The following is a 22,459-nucleotide window of genomic DNA, read 5'->3' on the forward strand; positions in this document are numbered from 1 at the left end:
TAACACAAATAAAGTCAGAATTATGAGATATAAAGTCAGAATAACACAAATAAAGTCAGAATTGTGAAATATAAAATCAGAATAACACAAATAGTCAGAATTGTGAAGTATAAAATCAGAATAACAAAATTAAAGTCAGATTTGTGAGATATAAAGTCAAAATTTAAAAAATAAAGTTACGAGATATAAATATATTTGAAATAATTTTTAAAAGTTTTTTGTTTAGTTATTTTTGCCCATAGCAAACAGTGTTCTATAACTAATTGAATGTAACACAAATGGAAGGAAACTCTGTATGCAACTCAAACCCATAAATCTCAAACTTGAGCCTAAAAACATATATATTGACAGTCGGACAGTGGTATAAAACAGTGAGTACCTGAGATCTCGTGTTGTCGGAGCTCGTTGTATTTGTAGGCCTGCTCCATGGGCCTGATGGAGTTGTGGTAGATCTTCCTCAGCCTCTGTAACGCAGCTGAAAGAGGAAACACAATAAATACAGCTGAACTTTAAGCTTAATAATAGAATTTTTGTAATAATTTTTTTATAATTAATTTTCATTAACTTGATTTTTAAAACAAAACACAAACACAGCAGAAGTTTAAGAATAAATTTTTTATTTTCAGTAATTCATTATTATATGTACTTGCCAGGGATTTTCAAAACAAAACAAAACAACAAAACAAAACAAAACAAAACAAAACCTTTAGCTTAAGAATAGATTTTTCTTTTTTTTTGTGATTCGTTTTCATTTTCTTGCCAGAGATTTTCAAAACAAAACCAAAAATAAAACTGAAACATAAAACAAAACAAAAATAAACCAAAACAATTAAACCAAGTGAAGTTTATTTATAAACTAATTTCGAGAGGTTCATTTGATTATGATTGCTAGCGGCTGGATCCGCATTATCCAATTCTCAATGCACCAATCAGACAACTCCTAAGCTACTACAACTACCCTGGGTTACGTATCACCGCTATCTTCGTTTTGAAGAATCCCCCCTTCCACCCCTACTCCTCCTTCTTCCTAGATGGGTGACACGGTGGCCCAGTGCTTAACACTTTTGCCTTCAGCAAGAACGTCTCTGGTTCCAGGCTTTACCAAACCAGCAGACGTTTCTGTGCGGAGTTTGCACCTTCTCCCCGTGCTCACGTGGGTTTCCCCCGGGTTCCCCAGTTTCCTCCCATCGTCCAAAAACATGCGACTTAAGTTAATTGACTAATCCAAATCGGCACCATAGACATCCTCCTTGTAAGTAGTTATCTCTTAAGAGCAATCACTATCTGTTCATTAGTTACTACAGCAGGGGAGTTCTCGAGATCTACCTGAGCTCAAACTCCCCTCTCGCCTTGCAATGGGAGGGAGCCCCGGGCTCGAGGATCTTATGAGCTCAGGGCTCTCTCCCGGGACAGCATGCCAAACAAGCTTATAATTAATCATCAATCAATCAAGTGTTATTATATTATAAAATAACAAAAAAACTAAACAAAAAATCTGGAACAAAACAAAAAGTAAAACAAAACATTTAAAACATAAAAGAAACATACAAAACAAAATAAAACATTTCATAAAGTAAAAACAAAACAAAAAAAGCGCAGCTGAAGGAGGAAAACGCACAGTAAACAGCAGAAGTTTGAGCTGGACACACACCAGGGAAACACTGCAGATGGGCTTGTGGATAAAAAAGCATTTGGGAAGGAAATGAGAGGAGACGGCAGTGTAAACAAACCTAGAAACACTCTGAGGTTTGCAATGGATCCGTTTGTTGGAAAAACAACTTTCTCCTGGTGGCTGAAGCGACTTATAGACTGAATAATAGATTGCTGCTGTCTTTTGTAGATAGTTCGGTTCACTGGATGCAGTGACTCAATGTGTTTTCATGCTCCTCGCAAAGTTGTTGTTTTTAAGTAGTTTTGGCAATAAGGAGTTTACTTTAGGTAGTTTTAGTTTTGGCATGTTGATTGTAAAATATTGTTGATGTATTTTTAAGTAGTTTTAGCATCAGCACTACTGTGATTGTAAAATAAAATAAAATACAATAATAAAAAAATAATTAATTAAATAAATAAATAGTTGTTGTATTTAAGAAGTTTTAGTTTAAGCATCAGTATTACTGTGATTGTAAAATAAAATAAAAAATAAAATAAATTACATTAATTGAATGAACAAAAAGTTTAAGTAATTAAATAAATTAAAAATAAGTTGTATTTTTAAGTAGTTTTAGTATCTGTTATATTGTGATTGTAAAATAAAACACAATAAAAATAATTTTGACCTTAATAATATTGACCTTAAAATGGTGTATAAAAAATTAAAAACAGCTTTTATTCTAGACAAAATAAAGCAAATAAGACTTTCTCCAGAAGAAAAAATATTATCAGACATACTGTGAAAATTTCCTTGCTCTGTTAAACATAATTTGGGAAATATTTAAAAAAGAAAAATAAATTCAAAGGGGGGCTAATAATTCTGACTTCAACTGTGTGTGTGTGTGTGTGTATATGTATATATATATATATATATATAATATATATATATTTATAAATATTTATCTATTTTTATATTTAATTTGTATTTTACATGTATTATGTCACTTTAATACTGATATTAATGTGCTCACCAGCATAATCTCCAGCTTTCTCATCGGCTGCGAGCCTCAGCGTTTCCTCGATGTGAGATCTGTCTCTCAGGATGGAATCCAGAACTGCTTCGTCCTCTGAGGAGAAATCAGAGAGACACCATTAAAAACATGACACAAAAGTTAAGATTGTCCTTTTTTCCCTTATCGTGACATACATCCACTTGAAACGAGAAAAAAAATGTAGGGCAGTACATGACTTCATCCATTGACAACCAATTAGATTTTTGAAAGGTGTGGCTAACATAATGAAAGAAGACTGATAGCTCCACCCTAAAGTACTGATAGCTCCACCCTAAAATACTTATAGCTCCACCCTAAAGTACTGATAGCTCCACCCTAAAATACTTATAGCTCCACCCTAAAGTACTGATAGCTCCACCCTAAAATACTTATAGCTCCACCCTAAAGTACTGATAGCTCCACCCTAAAATACTTATAGCTCCACCCTAAAGTACTGATAACTCGGAAAAAAATAATGGAAGTTTTTGTTTAAACCTCATGTTATTTATTTCCTTTTTATGTGCCCTCACTTTTTCTTTCCCCCCTTATTTCTCTCTGTATACTGTATACTGTGTGGTTATTACAGACAATATTCTGCTTTATAATAAATAAATAAATAAATAATTGATCACGGCATGTGATCTGTCAACATGACTGCAGCAAACTACGAGCCCAGAAGTGACCGACCTGACAGCCTGTTTTTCAACTCCTTCCCTATCTAAACTCTGCAACCGTTGTTCATGTCAAACGCACTTATAAAGGACTGATAACTCTGCTCTAAAGAACTGATAACTCCGCCCTAAAGAACTGATAACTCCACCCTAAAGGACTGATAACTCTGCCCTAAAGGACTGCTAGTGCCGCCCTAAAGAACTGCTAACTCCGCCCTAAAAGACTGATAACTTCACCCTAAAGGACTGATAACTCCGCCCTAAAGAACTGATAACTCCGCCCTAAAGGACTGATAACTCTGCCCTAAAGGACTGATAACTCCGCCCTAAAGGACTGATAGAGCTGTGCTAAAGAACAGCTAACTCCACCCTAAATGATTGATGGACCCGCCCTAAAGTATTGATAACTCCGCCCTAAAGAACTGCTAACTCTGCCCTAAAGGACTGATAGACCCGCCCTAAAGGACTGATAACTCCGCCCTAAAGGACTGATAGACCCGCCCTAAAGGACTGATAGTACTACCCTAAAGAACTGATAGACCTGCCCTAAAGAACTGCTAACTCCTCCCTAAAGGACTGATAGACCCGCCCTAAAGAACTGATAACTCCACCCTAAATTACCGATAGTGCGGCCTCCAAATCAGTGAAATAAATGATCAAACTATAAAATATTACCTGCCGGGAGTATAATCGCATTCACCATCGGGAGGCGCTATAATCACTCTCGTAGGAGAATTTTGCTTTCATCATCTAAAATAAATAAAGTTATCCAACATGTGCGCCCGATAGCTCCGCCCCTTCCGCTACGTGAGCAAACCTGCGGTCGTTGAGTGCGTGAACTGTCCATCATTACACACTTCATTTTACCGGCTGAATGAGTGCATCATCCGGCTAATTAAAGTACGCTTATTGTCTTTAGAGTTTTCAGTGTAAACACCACTTACACTATTTATACTACAAAATGGCGTAGAATAGTGCATAAGTAAGTGATTTAGGACGCAGCTAAGGACTGATAATTTTGCCCTAAAGAATTGACAACTCCACCCTAAAATACTGATAGCCCCACCCACAAGGACTGATAGACCCACCCTGAAGTTAATACTCCAGAGAAAAAGCTTCGAACATGTTTGACTTGTTTAAAATGTTTGCTAACAAATGTATAGCACGTTTATCACATTATTAACACACTGCTAACATGGCTAACATATCGCTGTCACGAAATAACATGTTGCTCGGATGTTTTTACGTGCCATGTACATGTTTTGAAGAATTTCCCTGTTGGTACCATGTCACATGTTGATAGAATATGTAACACTATGCTAACATTAATATAAATCCTCTTTTTTCTACCTTGACATTTTTATAACATGGCTAACATGTTTATTTTAGCATCGCTAGTTAGTTTATATTTTTAAAACATATTTGAAAATATTGCTAGCATGTTTTTAGTTTTCCTAACCTAAATGAACCTTGGCTTTCAAACTAATTAAATAAACCAAAACGTTTTGGTAGCTACTCCGTGCTAGCCACAAATTAACCATGGTTTTGCGATACTAGTTGGTAAGCTAATATGCAAATTCATAATAAAAGTACTGCACTTTTTACCTCGTATTCAACAGATCAGTGCGTATTTAAAATATGTTTTGTGACCATGTAGATTTTAGGAAGTAATTCATAAACAAGCTCACTAGCTGACATGAGCAATAACAATAATAGTAAAGCTTTCCTCATCCTTGCTCTTACAAACACAATTATTTACTGTCAACATTTGTCTGGCACACTCCTCATCAGGGAATCATTGTACTAATAATGTCACACTATTGATATTCATGCGACAATCTTCCCCGTTGTTCATAGATATTTACCCACAATGCCTCAGGGTGTTCCTGCCAGGCTGCGGTTATCAGGACCGAAGACATAAATGGAGCCTAATGGGAAGACATCGTGTCTCCACATTTATATTTAGCAGCTCTGCCATTCATTCCTCATAGAACAGCAACACCGCGTCACTTTCAGAGGAAGGAGACGAGGAAAAGACAGCAACATCCATTATGCTTCCTGTTTAACGTGACAGCTCAATTTGGTTTTGACAGTTTGAGTCTGATCAGTCTTATTTTAGAGTATCAAAGCTAAATATAGCAGCAAACAATGGTCAAGTTCAGTGCGGGCCTGGGTTCATTAGCATGTTGGCGAATATGAGGGACTCCCTGGTTTCATAACAAGCTAATGCTAATTATGGAAATGATAATTAACAAAACTAATTGGATATTGTCATATGCTTAGCATTTTATTACAATAGGAAGCATAAAAAGATAGCTTGCAGAATGACAATCACTAAAATGTATTTATTTATCTAAATGAATTCATTCTTTAAGCTAATTCTGCAAAATTAGCATTTTAGCATTATATTTTTTAAATAAAAGCTTTATTCTGAACGTTTATTTTATCAAAAGATCATGAAAAAAGGAAGATTCAACTCAAATGGTTTCTATATTGCTAACATCTACATTGTTTGTAAATTTAAAACGTTTTAACACATGGCCAACATTTCTAATATGGTCATCACATTGTTGGCATGGCTTAACATAGTTTTAGCATGCACTATTATGCTTGGTGTGTTGCTAGCATAGTTCTACTACATTTAGCATTATGATCTTTCTGGCAAGTTCAACAATGAATTTAGATGTTTAGTTTGTTCAAAGTATTGCTAGCATGCGGCTATCATGTTGCTAGCATATTTTTTATGTTTTAGCATGACAAACATGTTTCCAACATGCTATCATGAACTACTACAAGCAAAACATGGCTACAAACATGTCACTTATGTTTTGCTAGCATTTTTAAAAATTTTAAAGAGTGTAACATGTTGCTAGCTTAATTCGAAGTAATTTTAATTAATTTCATTAGCATCTTTCTAATAATGTCAACACACTGCTAACATGAATGTACTTTTTCCAGCATGTTTTGACATTCACAGTGTTGTTAGCATAAGTCTAACATGCTTATCATGTCGTTGACACATATTTTATGTTTTACCATGACTAAAATGTTTTTAACATGGACATCACACTGCTAGCTTAGATTAACATGTATGCTAGCAGCACATGGCTAAAATACGTTTCTTTCAGCAAATATGCATTCAATTGATAGTAAGCAATGTGTAGCATTGTGTCTAACATGTTGCTAGCTTAATTATAACTTATTTAGCATGTTGTTAACTGCATCTTTCTAATATGGTCAACACACTGCTAGCATGAATTTACGTGTTTTGACATGTTTCAGCAAATTCAAAATGTTAGCATGAGTCTAAGATGTTTATTATGTCACTGACACATCTATAATGTTTTAGCACGACTAACATTGCAACATGGACATCACACTGCTAGCATAGATTAACATCTTTGATAGCGTCACATGGCTTAAAATCGTTTCTTTCAGCAAAGATGCATCAAATTGATTGTAAGCAATATGTAGCATGAGTCTAACATGCTGCTAGCCTAATTCTAACTTGTTTAACATTTGTTAGCATCATTAAGCATCGTTCCAAAATGGTCAACACACAGTTAGTACTAATGTACATGTTTCTGGCATGTTTCAGCATATTCAACATGTTCATCATGTCGTTGACACATTTTTAATGTTCTAGCATAACTAACATGTTTTCAACATGGACATCACACTGCTAGCATAAATTAACATTCTTAGCAACACATGGCTAAATATTTTTCTTTCAGCAAAAATATGCCTTAAATTTACTGTAAGCAATGTTTAGCATGAGTCTAATGTTAAGGAAGTTAGAATTAAGCTAGCAACATGTTGTTAGTATCATTTAGCATCTTTCTTATATGGTCAACACACTGGCAGCATTAATGTACATGTTTCTTGCATGTTTCAGCATATTCAACATGTTGTTAGTATCGTTTAGCATCTTTCTTATATGGTCAACACACTGCCAGCATTAATGTACATGTTTCTTGCATGTTTCAGCATATTCAACATGTTGTTAGTATCGTTTAGCATCTTTCTTATATGGTCAACGCACTGCCAGCATTAATGTACATGTTTCTTGCATGTTTCAGCATATTCAACATGTTGTTCGTATCGTTTAGCATCTTTCTTATATGGTCAAAACACTGCTAGCATTAATGTACATGTTTCTAGCATGTTTCAGCATATTCAACATGTTGTTAGCATGAGTCTGACATGTTTATCACGGCACGACATTTTATGCTAGCAGCAAATGGATAATGTTTTAACATATTGATAGCATAAACATGTTGCTATCATATTTAGCAAATGGCTAGCATGTTTTAACATGTTACTCATGTTTCACTAGCATGTTTTTACATAAAAATGTATAATAATAATTTTAAGATATATATTAAGTAATCATTTAAATGAACTGTTGTTATCACAGCTACGGCATGAGATGTTTTCTACTCGGTGCGTCTGAAAGGCGCGAGCGCATCGCTCCGCTTGTGCACACATATTGGCATATATTCTAATATTGGAAATAACGCGAAATAAAATAAATTGTGAAAAAACGCGATATGTGAATGGCCCGCTGTTATAGTTAATCCAGTCTGCGTGCGTATTAGCCTTGATGTAGCTTTAAACTCGAAACTTTAAATTAGCGCATAGGTGGCATTACTTTGTTTATTTGCAGCAGTTTCATTCCAACAGAAACGCAGCATTGAGAAGCCTTTAAGCTTAAGTATCCAAACGCTTTCGGCTGCTTGCGCCACTCGCTTTATCTCAGGTGACTCATGCTCTGCGTGCGCAGCCATTAACTGCAGCTTGTGCTGTATTAAACATGCACGTCACTTCATAACTAAATCGGCCATTTTTCGACTGAACTAAATTTATTTTTGATGTCTTGGTCACACTATTTGGAAGGTCGGAACAAATTGCCTCGCGGGCCGCCAATTTAATATCCCTGCTCTATAGTTTCACTACATGTGGAGAGCGTCACATCACCTTCCCGCGTTTGTCGCAAATTACGTGACATCACACGGACAGAGGAGCTTGGCCGGACACACCCAACCCAAACCAATCGAGGAACATAAATATATTTATGCTTTTTTGGAGTCAAACACTTTGGATGACGCATGATCAAAATTTAAGACCTCATAAAAACGGGATTAAGACTTTTTATACCTTTTAAGGGTCTTAATTTTCTCATAATTGATTTATCAACTTTTAATACTTTTTAAAACCCGGCGGACACCCTGTATAAGGATTTCTGAAGTATCGTGTGACACTGAAAATGAAAATTCAGCTTTGCATAACATGTATAAACTACTTTAAAACATATTCGAAAGGAAAATTTTGAATTGTAATAAAGGTAATAAAAACACCAAACAAAATCATTTTAGGCGACACAGTGGCGCAGTGGGTAGCGCTGTCGCCTCACAGCAAGAAAGTCGCTGGTTCGATCCTCGGCTGGGTCAGTTGGCATTTCTGTAAGGAGTTTGCATGTTCTACCTGTGTTCGCGTGGGTTTCCCCCACAAGTCCAAAGACATGTGGTATAGGAGAATTGGGTAAAATAGTCCATAGTGTATGTGTATGTGTATGTGTGTGAATGGATGTTTCCCAGTGATGGGTTGCAGCTGCAAGGGCATCCGCTGCGTAAAACATATGCTGGATAAGTTGGCGGTTCATTCTGCTGTGGCGCCCCAGATTAATTAAGGGACTAAGCAGAAAAGAAAATGAATGAATGAATGAATATCATATAATTATCCACATATAATTATCACAATGTCACAATAATGTCTAAATTCAATACCAGGCACCACTGCCTCTGCAACACAAACCAGTGTGAATCAAGTTTGCCTGGAAAGCTCTAGAAGCTCTGCTGGTTTGCAAGCATCTGTCATCCGTTCCCACAATCCCCCTAGTGGCCCATGCAGCTAAACACTGTATTTATTTTGTTCTCGGGTGTCCGTTGACATTTATTTGCGCATCTGAATCTGGCTTAGGCATGCATTAGTCTTCCTGGTTGGCTGCCGACAGAAATAACTAACAGCTCAAGTAATATGTGCTAAATCAGCCTGCATCAGCACAAATGTAAAAACCATCTGTGAATGTGGGCCAGCAGCGTCTGTTTACATCTTACAGGACACACGAGTTCAGCCAAAGACTATAGAATACACAGCTCAGACTCACAGATCACCGTCTGACTATCTATCTATCTATCTATCTATCTATCTATCTATCTATCTATCTATCTATCTATCTATCTATATATATATATCTATCTATCTATCTATTATCCAATGATTCAGTCATTAAATCAATTTATCTATCTGCTCATCTATCCATCCATATATATCAGTTTTTTTTAATCCATCCATTTCCTTCTATCTATTTCCATATGTCCATCCACTCATTCTTCATCTAATCTGTCTGTCAACCATATCCAGGTATCCATTCATTAAATCTATAAATCCATCCATCTCATTCATCCCTCTGTTTTTTCCATCCATTTATCCTATGATTTATCCATTCATTAAATCTATCCATCTATATGGTCATCCATTTATCTATAAATCTGTCTTTTCATCCATCCATTTCATTCTATCTTTTTTTCCATTGGCGGTTCATTCTACTGTGGCGACCACTGATAATGTGGTCTATGCCGAAGAGAGACTACACCGAAGGAAAATGAATGAATGATTATTTCTTTCCGTTCATCTGCTCATCCATCTATCTAGCCATCTACCTTATCGCTCTATACATTCATTAAATATACACATCCACCCATCTGACCCATCTAACTTATCCATCTGTTTTTCTGTCCATTTATCCAACAATTTATCAATTGATTAAATCCATCTGCTCATTTATCGATTCATCCATCTTTAAATTCTTCTTTTTATCCATCCATCCACTTATTTCTATCTGTTTTTCTATTCAACCCTCCATCCATTCATTCCCTCATCCATCTATCCAAGCATGCATCTATCTTATCCAAGTATCCATTTATTAAATCTATACATCCACTCATCCATCCATCCATCTTATCCATACTTCTGTTTTTCTATCTATCCATCAATCTATACATTTGTTCGTTCATTAAATCTACTTAACTTTATGCTCAACCATCCATCCATCCATCCATCCATCCACATATAAATTATTTTTATCCATCCATTTTTTTTATATTTTCCCTCCATCTATCTTATCCATCATCTGTTTTTTCATCCATTCATCCATCGATTTATCCATTAATCCATTCATTAAGTCAATTTCTCTATCAGCTCATCTATCCATCCATCCACAAATAAATCTGTTTTTAATCCTTTTATTTCTTTCTATCTGTATTTGCATATATCCATCCACTCATCCGTCATCTTATCCATCTATCTGTCTGTCAACCTTATCCAAGTATCCATTCATTAAATCTATCTAGTTATTTGCTCATCCATCCATCTATTAAACAGTTTTTTCATCCATCCATTTAGTTTTATCTGTTTTTACATTGGCGGTTCATTCCGCTGTGGCAACCCCTAATAAATCAGGGACTACACAGAATGAAAAGTAACGAATGATTATTTTTTCCATTCATCTGCTTATCCATCTATCCATCCATCTATCCATCCATCCATCCATACATACATCCATCCATCCATCTATCTATCTATCCTCTCTATCCATTCATTAAATCTATTCATCCACCCATCTTATCATCCATCTGTTTTTCTGTCCATACATTCAACAATTTATCCATTCATTAAATCAATATCGCTGCTCATTCATCCATCCATCCATCTATAAATCCTTCTTTTTATCCATTAATTTCTCTCTATATGTTTTTCCATTCAACCGTCTATTCATCCATCCATCTATCTTATCCAAGTATCCATTTATTGAATCTATTTATCCACTCGTCCATCTGCTCATCCATCCATCCATCTTATCCATACATCTGTTTTTCCATCCATTTATCCAACAATGTATCCATTTGTCAGTTTGTTAAATCTACTTATCTATATGCTCATTTATTCATCCATCCATCCATAAATCTGTCTTTGCCTCCATTAATTTCTTTCTACCTTCATTTCTATCTATCCATCCATCTATCCATCCATCCATCCATCCATCCATCTATCCATCTATTTATCTATCTATCTGCTCATTCATCTAATTTTCCACATTTTTCATCAATCTATCCATTAATCCATTAATTAAATCTATCCATCCATCTAAATCTGCATTTCTTTTTATCTGTATTTCCATCCATCCATCCATCCATCCGTTTCCATTAACCTTATCCATCTATCCATTCAATAACTCTATACATCCACCTGCTCATCAATCTATCTCATCCATCCATCCATTCAATTATCTTTACATGTATCCATTCATTAAATCCATCTATCCATCTATCCATAATAGTAGCCAATGCTGTTGTGAGCAGAATTTTCCAGCATTGTCTAATACAAAGATGTTACTTCACATTTTCCAAGCAGCTCTTTTGTTATATATTGTTTAAATATACATGTCAGCTTCTGTAGACTTTACAGTGACTCGCCGCGGTCAGATTCTCCAGTGAAGCGCTTCACACATTTTTTTTCTTTCTCCAGCCTGTTGAGGAGAGGCCATATTGTTGATCTCCAGCGCTGGAGAGGAGCGAGGAGCAGATGGTGCTCTCGGGCCTGTTGCGATTACACAACGCGCTGGTTAAAGCGTACGAGTGCTCAGTCGACGGCAGCCAAGTCAAGCTGCTAAAAATACAGCACTGTAATGTTGAGCTCGGCATGGTGCTAAAACAGCCAAAGGTTAGCGGCGAGGTGTGCAGTTTAAATGGGTGAACTGTGAACGATGTGTGGTTTCCGCTAATAACTGCTAATGTGCTGAAGAAGAAAAGGCCTCTTACAAGAGGTTAATAATCTATACTTACAATACTGTAACTAAAATTGTCTATATATATATATATATATATATATATATATATATATATATATATATATATATATATATATTTGGGGGGTTTTATTTTAAATATTGACTATATTAACTATTTCTAAATATAATTTTACTATTTTTAAAAATGATATATAATTTATAATTTTTCTAAATATATCATTTGTAAATATTTAAAAAAATGCCAGGTACTAATTTATAACAAATATTTTAATTAAAATATAAAATAAACAACAACCACATAATAATAATAATAATAATAATAATAATAATAATAATAATAATAATAATAATAATAACACCAACAACAACATTAAAAACAAATTATATGATTTACTTTTAGAAAGGAAAAAAAAGTAAAAATTGGTTAATTGTAATAAATGTATTCTAATAATAACTCAAATAGGTTACACATAATCAACATAATACTCCCGTCACAGTCACCAAGTTAAGTGCCCACCAGACACACAAGAGGGCACTCTACACATCACATCCGCCACTGAACAGGACTACAAATCCCATCATGTACTTCACTCACACACCTGGCTCAGATTCCCCTTGATTTCAAACACACACAGCTGAAGCTGTTCAGGACTAATCAGATGGACTATAAACACAGCACACACACACACACATCATTGCTGAGTCTGTTCACTGGTAACCTGCAGCATTACGAAGTGTTGATCCTGTCTAGTCTTTCTGTGTTTTGATCCTTGCCTTGTTTTCCCGTTTTTGATTCTTTGCCGCCTGTACTGACCATTCGCCTGTATTGGACTACGATCACCTTTGTGCTAGTGTATGCTACCTGTTTGACCATTGCCTGCCTGTCTAATCCTACTGCATGTGGATCCTCACGTCCGTTGTACAGAATCATCCGTTACAACTGCATTAGATATCATTAAATATAAAGCCACCATAGTGATACAAATTTTATACTGCAACGTTCTGACAATGGCAGATTATAAAAAAAAATGGTGTGATCTAAACCAATGCAGTGTTTCCCCTACCATTATATTAGGGTGGCACCCCACCCTCTTTAAGTCAAGTTAATTTTATTTTCTATATAGCACCAGATTACAACTTTTTAATAAACAAGCTAAATAGCCGGATGTAATATCTTATTTACAAATTTCTGCTCTCTGAATCGCGCACAGTGCAGTTCCACACACGACACATCTGACAGGCGAATCATTTTGAATGAATCATTTGTATGAATTGAGAACAATGAATCCTCTCAGGAAGTGATTCGTTAATTTGCGCAGACACACATTTGTGCAGGTGGAGTAGAAGATTAGTTCCTTTTTCGAATCTTTTATCGGGTTTGAGTCGTTCGTTCATGTGAAAGACAGAAGCCGAAATGACTCTAAAAAAGGATTAGTTCGTCTCAATTAATGAGACTCAATGGTCCGAGTCAGTAAAATGATCCAAACTTTCTATCACTACACTGCTGGAAACGCACATCACGTGACCACACACACACACACGCTACCATGCACTCATCTAAGCTCCAGAGAGCAGTGCACGTCGTACAGATCATCAAGAATCTATCAGGTAACGTGTCACAGCGTCAGTACACTGCTTCAATCTTTCACTTTTACACGTGTACTTACTCATTTTAGTGAAAACCTCAGATACTGTTGGTTGGTTCCTGTTGCTTGGGCCCCTTTTTTACCAACCAAGTTTGTTGATGCCATTATAACGACACGGATCACTCTGCCTATTCATGCAAGAGTCCCGCAGAAAAAGTGATTGACAGGTGGTAATTTGAGTATAAATTATCTTTATTTATTTATGATTTGTTGTATGGGTAAAACAAAGACCATGCAGGTCAGGTAGTTGAAATGGTAGGCTAGTAATAATTAATTCGTTATGAATTAAATAATTATTCATAAATAATTAATTCACCTCCACCTATGACGTCCATTGCATTCACATTAGACATTGTACAATGCCAAATTGGTCAACATCGCCCAACCCTACTTGGTACAACCCGCCCTACTCTCTAAGAACCGTACTTATCCAGAGTGAGCAGAAGGGCTGCCAAAATCACTCTGGACTCCTCACACCCAGCACACTGCCTCTTTGAACTTTTACCTTCTGGTCGACACTACAGAGCACTGCGCACCAGAATAGCCCGACACAGAAACAGTTTCTTCCCTCAAGCAATCCATCTCATGAACGCTTGATGATAATAATTGCGAAACCACACTTTTATACACATATACACTTATTTAACAACACACTTTACATGCCAATTTGCACATAACAGCTGCAAATATAATGTTGTATATAGTAATAAACACATACATACACTTGTCAATTTGTATATTCACTACTTCTAGTTTTAAAATATATTTATTATCTGTTTTTTGTTCTGTCTCTGTAATTGTTGCACTGTAGAAGCTCTGTCATAAAAACAAATTCCTCGTATGTGTGAACATACCTGGCAATAAAGCTCTTTCTGATTCTGAAAATAGGTCCCAGTCAGCAGTGCAAACTGTGAGACAGGATAATAAATACTTTTTACAACAGCATTTGCTGCTTTAAGCTTAATTTTAACAGTTAATGTATTTGCAGGTCAAGACAAACATTCACAATAGGCTGCAAGGAGGCCATCTTGCAGCCTGTATGTGAATCTTGAACACTATATCAGTACAAATAGTTACATATCATTATCTTTGTTGCTTTTTTAAATTTATTTATTTTTTACAAAAGAGAAGATATATATTAAATAATAATAAATTATTAAGAATTATTATCTTTAATTGTAAATGTCTAAATTATCTTTATTATTAAGAATAATAAATTAAAAAAGGAAAAAAACTAAAAAATAATAATGATAATATTAATAAAAGGGAAAAGAAAAATGGAAACAAGAGTAATAAGTGTACAGAAAATTACAACCAACTATCACAATCAAATGTTTAGATACATTGTCAATGTTGAAAGTAAATATTTACAACTAAACAGTATAAAATAGTAAAAGTTAAAAACAAACAAAAATTAAATTACTACGAAATAAATAAATTAAAAAGGAAGGAGAGTGCATCTATTAAATGGAAAGCAAGACCCTAAGAGAGTTAAAAGTTATAAAACATTGCCACTTCTTGAAAAATATTAGTTTTCCCAGAGCATCTAATCTTTTCCAACTTTGAAAATCAAATAAGCCTCCAAATTCATCCCAATGGCTTGTAGAGACCATGCATTTTCTAGTGAAGTAGAATACGACGCCTGGCTAATAGTGAGGTAAAGGCCAAAATATCAAGTTGTTTAGAATTGAATTGGGACCAAATCTTTGGAACCTCAAAAATGGCAACATCAGGGGATGGGTCTATATCACCTTGAACATAATTGTAAAATAATTAATCAAATGATTCTGTAACAGAGGGCACATAAAGAACATATGACTTAAATTCAGTGGTGGAAAGAGTACTGAAAAATCATCCTCAAGTAAAAGTACCATTACTTGCCTAAAAATGTAGTGCAAGTAGAGTTAAAGTATCTGTTGTAAATATTACTCAAAGTATAAGTAAAAAGTAGACCTTTCAAAAGTATTTAAGAGTAGTGAGTATTGAGTGCTGTGAAAAGCTGATGCATTTACATGTGATTTGTGCATGTGTGTGTAAACGTAACATTCTGTAGTTCATCGAGTTATTGCCCAGCAGGAACACAACATAAGACGTTATTACTAGGGTCTAGCCAGCGTCTAAGGACAACATTATTTTTAATGTCCAATAATGACATTGATATTTGATCGATTTTAGGTTATTAGAAAGTGACCAAAATCCAACAGAGCCAACATCTTAAACCAACATCATATTAACATCAAATACTGACATTTTTTTTCATCACATATGGCAACCAAAATCCTATGTCTGATAGACGTCATAGTGGTAACGTCCACACAACGTCAAGCTGTAACATCATTGAACGTTGATATTTGGTTGGTTTTAGGTTGGACATTGGCGTTGGCCTGACTTTGAGTTCTGACGTCAACCTGATTTTCATTTCCAAACATAATGCAACGTCCCCATGACTTCAGGGTACAATAGCCGCGTTTTCACTATCGCGCCTAAAGTGAGCGAGCCAGGGCGAGCCAAGGCCAGTCGCGTTTCCACTATCACTTCCGGGGCGTAATCGGGCCAAAGCGGGGCTTCCTTGGGGCCAGCGTCCGGCCTTTTTCAGCCCGCCGAATACCTTGGGCCAAGGAGGGCCAACTGGGGCTTCGGGGCGGGGTTACGTACAAAGGCGGAGTTTTCCTGTCAGGTAAAGAGGAGACAAGATGCTTTCTTCCCTTACATTTGTTTTGCTATCGCGCTTGATCAACTCACTAAGAAGAAGAAAAAATAAATGCAGCCGAACTAGAATGTCCTTATCCAGGGATCGCTGTCTGGCCTTACACCAACAGACCACAAACAGTAGAAAAGCAATCGCTTCGGTGTTCTCCATCTTCCAGCTCTCGTAGTGATGCCAGGTTGTGTTTGTGGTTATAATTTGAGTTTTTTGTTCCCGCTGAAGTGGGCGGGTTGTGTGACGGGTTGTGTGACGTTTGATTCGGGGGACGTTCTGGGGGCGGTGTTTGAGTGACGCGCTGCGAGCAACTAGCCCGACAGTGGAGAAGCGACATGATTTCGGCCTCATTTCTCAACCTCCCGGGCTATTGGCCCGGCCTGGCCCGATTAATGCCCTGGCTCACACTGGCCCGATAGTGGAAATGCGGCTAATGTCAATCTGACATCATGTTGACGTCAAGTGCCTGCTGGGTGTTTAAGGCCATTTTGGTCTTCATACAATAAACACCTGTCATCTTCTCATCAGGTTGAAGGAAAGTAGTGGAGTTAAAGTACAGATACAGCACTAAAAATGTACTCAAGAGTAAGTAAAAGTACACATTTTTCAAACTACTCAGTAAATTACAATTCCTGAGGAAAAACTGCTCAATTACAGTAATGTGAGTAATTAGTTACTTTACACCACTGCTTAAATTACACCTTGGTGCAACATCCGTCACATCTGTCATCAATATTGGGAAAAAATTTCAGATAGCCCGGTTTTTGAGGCTTATCAGGCTAAGGCAAGCAAAAATTGTACTAGAACGTATTCTCTGCAGCACACCAAGCCACCATTCTTCCTCAAAACACAGTCCCAATTCGAACCAGACATTTCTGACTTTTCTCACCAATAGGCTCTGGAAATGTTCTTCCAGAAGTCCAGAAAGATACACTGCAGTGACAAAAGCTGCACACTTTGTGGATAAAAAAAAAAGATATAAAAATAAATGTTAATTTTAGTTTGTACGGTTGTACAGTTCAAATAATTGTCCTGACTACTGGATATTTGAATATTGACTACTGTCATGAAAGAAACAAATTAAGACCATGACTCCTTTTGTTTGTGTCGGAGTCAGTCTGAACAGCAGCGCCAAGCCGCATCCTCAATCCCAGCGGCGCTTAAAGGATTTGTGTGGAAGCCAGCATTTTGTACAGTGTATTTTTAACAGTTACGCCTGATTGATTGATTGATTGATTGATTGATTGATTGATTGATTGATTGATTTTCAGGTTACTGGCCTCATGGTGCAAACAACCAGCATACACACCAAATTCAAAATCACAGAAGTCACAGTATAAAATCTCCCCAAACTGTGTCTACAAATAAAATGAGCAGACATAGCTTTCTCCAGCACTAATATAACACCACAACAATCATCTCCACTACAGTCAGGCACACTGTCCGTCTATGGGGGTTAACTTGAATGTTAACCCTGTGTGCGCTGGAAGGACAAACGAGCCAGAAAGCAGCATCTGTCCTGGACATCCAATGAGCCTGTCGCCTAGCAACAGAGGCTTTGGAAAAAACACAGCTGCTGCCAGAGCTCATCCTGCTGGAATGCCATCGGACGCTTACTGGGCAAATACATGGAGGAAACATGGTCTAAAGACCCCCTGAAGGGTCTTGAAATGCGCAGCTTTGTCCGATGTTAGCCTTATTATTGACTCCACTAAGATTTCTGGACATCACTACAAATGGCAGCTCTGTCAAAAAGTGCAATACTTAAGATTATAGAAGTGACTTCGGATGCAGCCACAGTTTATTTTGGCAATGCTGAGTCTGTCTGTTTCTTTCTGCTTTAAAATACTTGTGTGTGTGGACTATATGTGTGTATAACATTCACAAGAATCTTCACTCATCACAATGGACAGCATATTTAAAGAGTTCAGATGCAAAAACCTTTGAAATTTACATCTACTATGAGCATTTTTCTCAGCTTCCTAGGTTTATGTTCAGTTATTTCACGTTAGATGCAATGGAAATAACCCATTCGGTGCCATAAAAGTAAAATTAATAAAGCTACAGCAAATAGCATGTGATAAAAGCTCATTTTAGAAGAAAATTCCAGACAGCAATCAGAGGTTTTTGCATCTGAGCTCTTCATTTACACTGTCTAAATCTGTAATCCCCTATATAGTGTGTCATTCACCATTTAGATAATCATAATTGTGTGTAACAGTTAAAGAAACACCACTTGTGCTCATTTTACAAGTCCTCCAGAGTTAAACAGTTGAGTTTCACCATTTTTGAGCCCATTCAGCCAATCTTTGTGTCTGGCGAGAGCACTTTTAGCTTAGCTTAGCATAGATCATTGAATCAGATTAGACCATTAGCATCTCACTCAAAACTGACAAAAGAGTTGTGATAATTTTTCTACTTAAAGCCTGACTATTGTAGTTACGCAAGACCGACAGAAATTGAAAAGGTGCTATTTTCTGGGCCGATATGTCTAGGAACTATACTTTAATTCCAGCGTAATGATCAAGAAACTTATTAACGTTCCATGGCTGCAGCAAGCCCAATTACAGTATATTACGCAGCATCTAGTCGAGTCAAGCTTTAAATAGAAAAAATAATCGAAACTCATTAGCTATTTTTAAGCAAGATGTTAATAGTCTAATCTGATTCAATGGTCTATGCTAAGCTAAGCTAAGCTAAAAGTGTTCCCGCCAGACCCGGAGATCAGCTGAATGGATTTAAAAATAAGCAACACTCAACTATTTAACTCTAGAGGAGTTTCATAATGAGTTTATTTTTAAAAAATGGGGGTTGTTGGTTTAAATTTGAATTTACGAGTTGTTTGTGTTTGTATGTGTAATCACCAGTCAATGACAAGTCAGAGAAGTCAGGGGAAATTCGCTGCAGCCAATACACAATGTTTCAGCATTGGTGATATTGGTGTTCCTACCCTTATTGTTACACTGTATTAACACCAGATGCAGATGAAGCATCAAGCGTAAGTGATTTACAAGTTAAGTCAATGCAAAGACACGAATAGACATCATGTGGCACGATTGACTTGATTTGGTGTGCGTTTGACGCACTTAATGTGCAAATCGCTCGAGTTGGAAAATCTGAACTTCAGCAGACATTTGCGCCACATTAACCGATCACGAGCTTTCTCCTGTAGGGGAGTGATTATGATGCAGTGCCTGTTGTTGGTATCCTGAGGGGAAATCCTCTGTCCGACACCGGACAACAGCTCATCAAAATAGACTCTGCTCAGTCTGAAGCACTGGTGAAAGCCTCCATCATCCAGGTATAGTTTCTGAAGGAGTTGGGTGCATCTCTTAAAAGATCTAGTGGGCTCAGACACTGCACCGAACAAATTTACAATGTTTTTCAGCCTTCCAAAAGCACATAAATACAGCTACGTGCCATGCACATTATGCGAATCTGCATCTATTGTGAAGTGAATTTGTGACACAAAGTGACACGCGATTCGCAAATTTGACGCTCGAATGAAGCAAGTAAACTAAAAATGTTCATGCGTCTGTTTACACACAAAGAGCACGATTTGCGTGCCGCATATGGTGTGAACACAGCATTACGACCAAGTTCAGATCAACATTGTGACACTATACTGTAGATTACTTTCTTATTTGAGCAGGTGTTTAGACTCTTTATGAACGCCTGGTTTCATGTGAATAATTGAATGATTTCTTGTAGAAGAGTAGTCGATTCAGATAGTAGAGAACATTTGATTAGTCAGGAGATCTTATGAGATGCTAAAGTGCTCAGTGATGTCATAAAACATCGATTTTTAGTGGTAGGAACCGCAAGAAGTTTTGCTTATTTGATTGAAATGTGATTTTTGTTGGTTTTGGAACACACTAGCTTATAAAGTCAGCAGAATTTCCTGAGATTTTTATTTGAGTATGTTGATATTGAGTAGGGGGCGGGGCTTTCTTTTTGCACATCATTTGTTTGCATATATATATATATATATATATATATATATATATATATATATATACACTAGATATTGCATTTGTACCCTGAGCATGCATCTATACCGCTGCCACATATTGTACAGTGTCCCAGGACAAGTGTCATTTAACCGCACTAGTCAAGACTAAAGCCAACATGAAGATGCTGGACTTTAGCGCTGTGTATGGGTGTAGTAAAGAGTGAACAACGAAGGCAAAGCATAAAGGCATAGTATGTCATAGGTAAGATTTCATTTTTTACGTTTTTATATGTTACGAACATTTGTGCTCAAGTATTGATGATAATACAGTCACGGTTCATATATCTGTGTTCTCCTTTTGTTGTTATGTCTGTCGCATAGCTGTGTTTGGTTACCTTTCCTTGACTAATCAGTAGGGCCAGATGGAATCTGCGGACGTTTTTTGCTATTTCTGCAGAGAATTTTGGTAAAAATATGCAGATTTCTGTGGAATGATTTTGAGAGTATCGTAACTAAAACAATATATTTTTCAACTTTTATTTAATGTTTAAAATGCAAATCCAATTAGATTCACGTTATTTGGTAAACAAAGCAAGTCTCTCATATAATATCTCTACTGAAAGACAGAAAATATTCCTGTACAAACTGCATTGTACATAAATCAGATGAACATTTTCATATTAGTCAATAATATTACTGTAATTAATTTACAAACTTAATACATTTAGATCTACACACATTTACTCAAGTAAATAAACAGAATCAATGATGGGCTAAAAAGCTGCAGAAATCTGCGGAAAATCTGCGGAATTCTGCGCGTGCAGATTCAGTGTGGGCCGACTAATTAGTGAGTTCACCTGCAACCTATTATAAAGACTAACTTAAGGACTCGTTTCTCACCTTATGACATTCAGTTGTTCATGTTTGTTCCTGTGTTTCAGGTCTCATTCTGCTGTTCCCCAGGACTTGTGAGTTATCTTGCATCCCATGCTATCAGACTTGCCGTCAGCCTTTGTTCCTTTTGTACTGAGCAATTCAGCTAATACACTTTTACTTGCAATTGGATCTGTTTACATCTCATCTTTGTGACAGTCACTTACTGCACTGAGCATAAAGCAAAGTAGCACAAACTTGCACTAAATTCTAGCCCGTGACCCCCAAAATAACAATGCCAGTGTCTCGTGATCCCCAATACCCTCTGAGGTGGTTATAAATATAGAAACCTTGCATGCACACACACACACACACACACACACACACACACACACACACACACCAATAGGCCCACATCTATTCTTCGTTTAATTTTTTTTTAAGTATGCGAGTGCTGTAAATGTGTCAGAAACACGCTATTGACACATCTGACGCTATTGCTGTGTCTTTAATATAATGTAATCACCCCAGGGGTCGCAATCCAATAGAACTAGTAACTATAAGCTACTATAGTAACTATATAGTATATAGTAACTACAAACTACTATTTTTATCTTCAGTAGGTAATGGATAAAACATGGTAATTCTAATAATTCATAAAATTAATTAGGACTTTTGGAAATCATCAAGCGACCCCACTTCATTGTCCTGCGACCCCTCGGGGGGGTCCCGAACCCCACTTTGGGAACCACTGGCGTAGGTGACATCTAATGTAAATATCTATGATTTGTTTGCAGCCAACTAACTGTAAAAGGGGCGTGGCTAAGAATATTGTGGCTGATGATGTCAAACTGACATCATCAGAAGGACCGCCCACTCCAAACGCAAAAGCAAATGCTCAGATTTGATTGAAGATTACCAAAATAAAATGGATTAACTTGCACAGACTATTTGTTCACCTAAAGAATAACAATATGCGCTTGCAAAATAAACATTGCACATTTTGATTTCACACAGACTTTAAGAAAAAAATATGCTTTGATTTCAGTGGCACTTCAATACCATCTGCTAACCTTACAAATGTTTACATAATAGTCTATTTAGA

At 36.5% G+C, this 22,459-nt stretch overlaps 1 protein-coding gene across 2 annotated transcripts in view; it reads right to left on the reverse strand.

Moving 5' to 3' along the window:
* Nucleotides 1-22,459, reverse strand: part of srl (sarcalumenin) — a 56,987-nt gene that overhangs the window by 22,794 nt on the left and 11,734 nt on the right. For both annotated transcript variants that reach the window (XM_056453107.1, XM_056453106.1), the window contains exons 2-3: nt 2,622-2,717; nt 380-475 (exon numbers count right to left, since the gene is read on the reverse strand). In XM_056453107.1, coding sequence (XP_056309082.1) covers nt 380-475; nt 2,622-2,717 — 192 coding nt within the window. The remainder of the gene's footprint in view (nt 1-379; nt 476-2,621; nt 2,718-22,459) is intronic.

The sequence above is a fragment of the Danio aesculapii genome, chromosome 3 (genome assembly GCF_903798145.1).
Source record: "Danio aesculapii chromosome 3, fDanAes4.1, whole genome shotgun sequence".
Taxonomy (NCBI): Eukaryota; Metazoa; Chordata; class Actinopteri; order Cypriniformes; family Danionidae; genus Danio; species Danio aesculapii.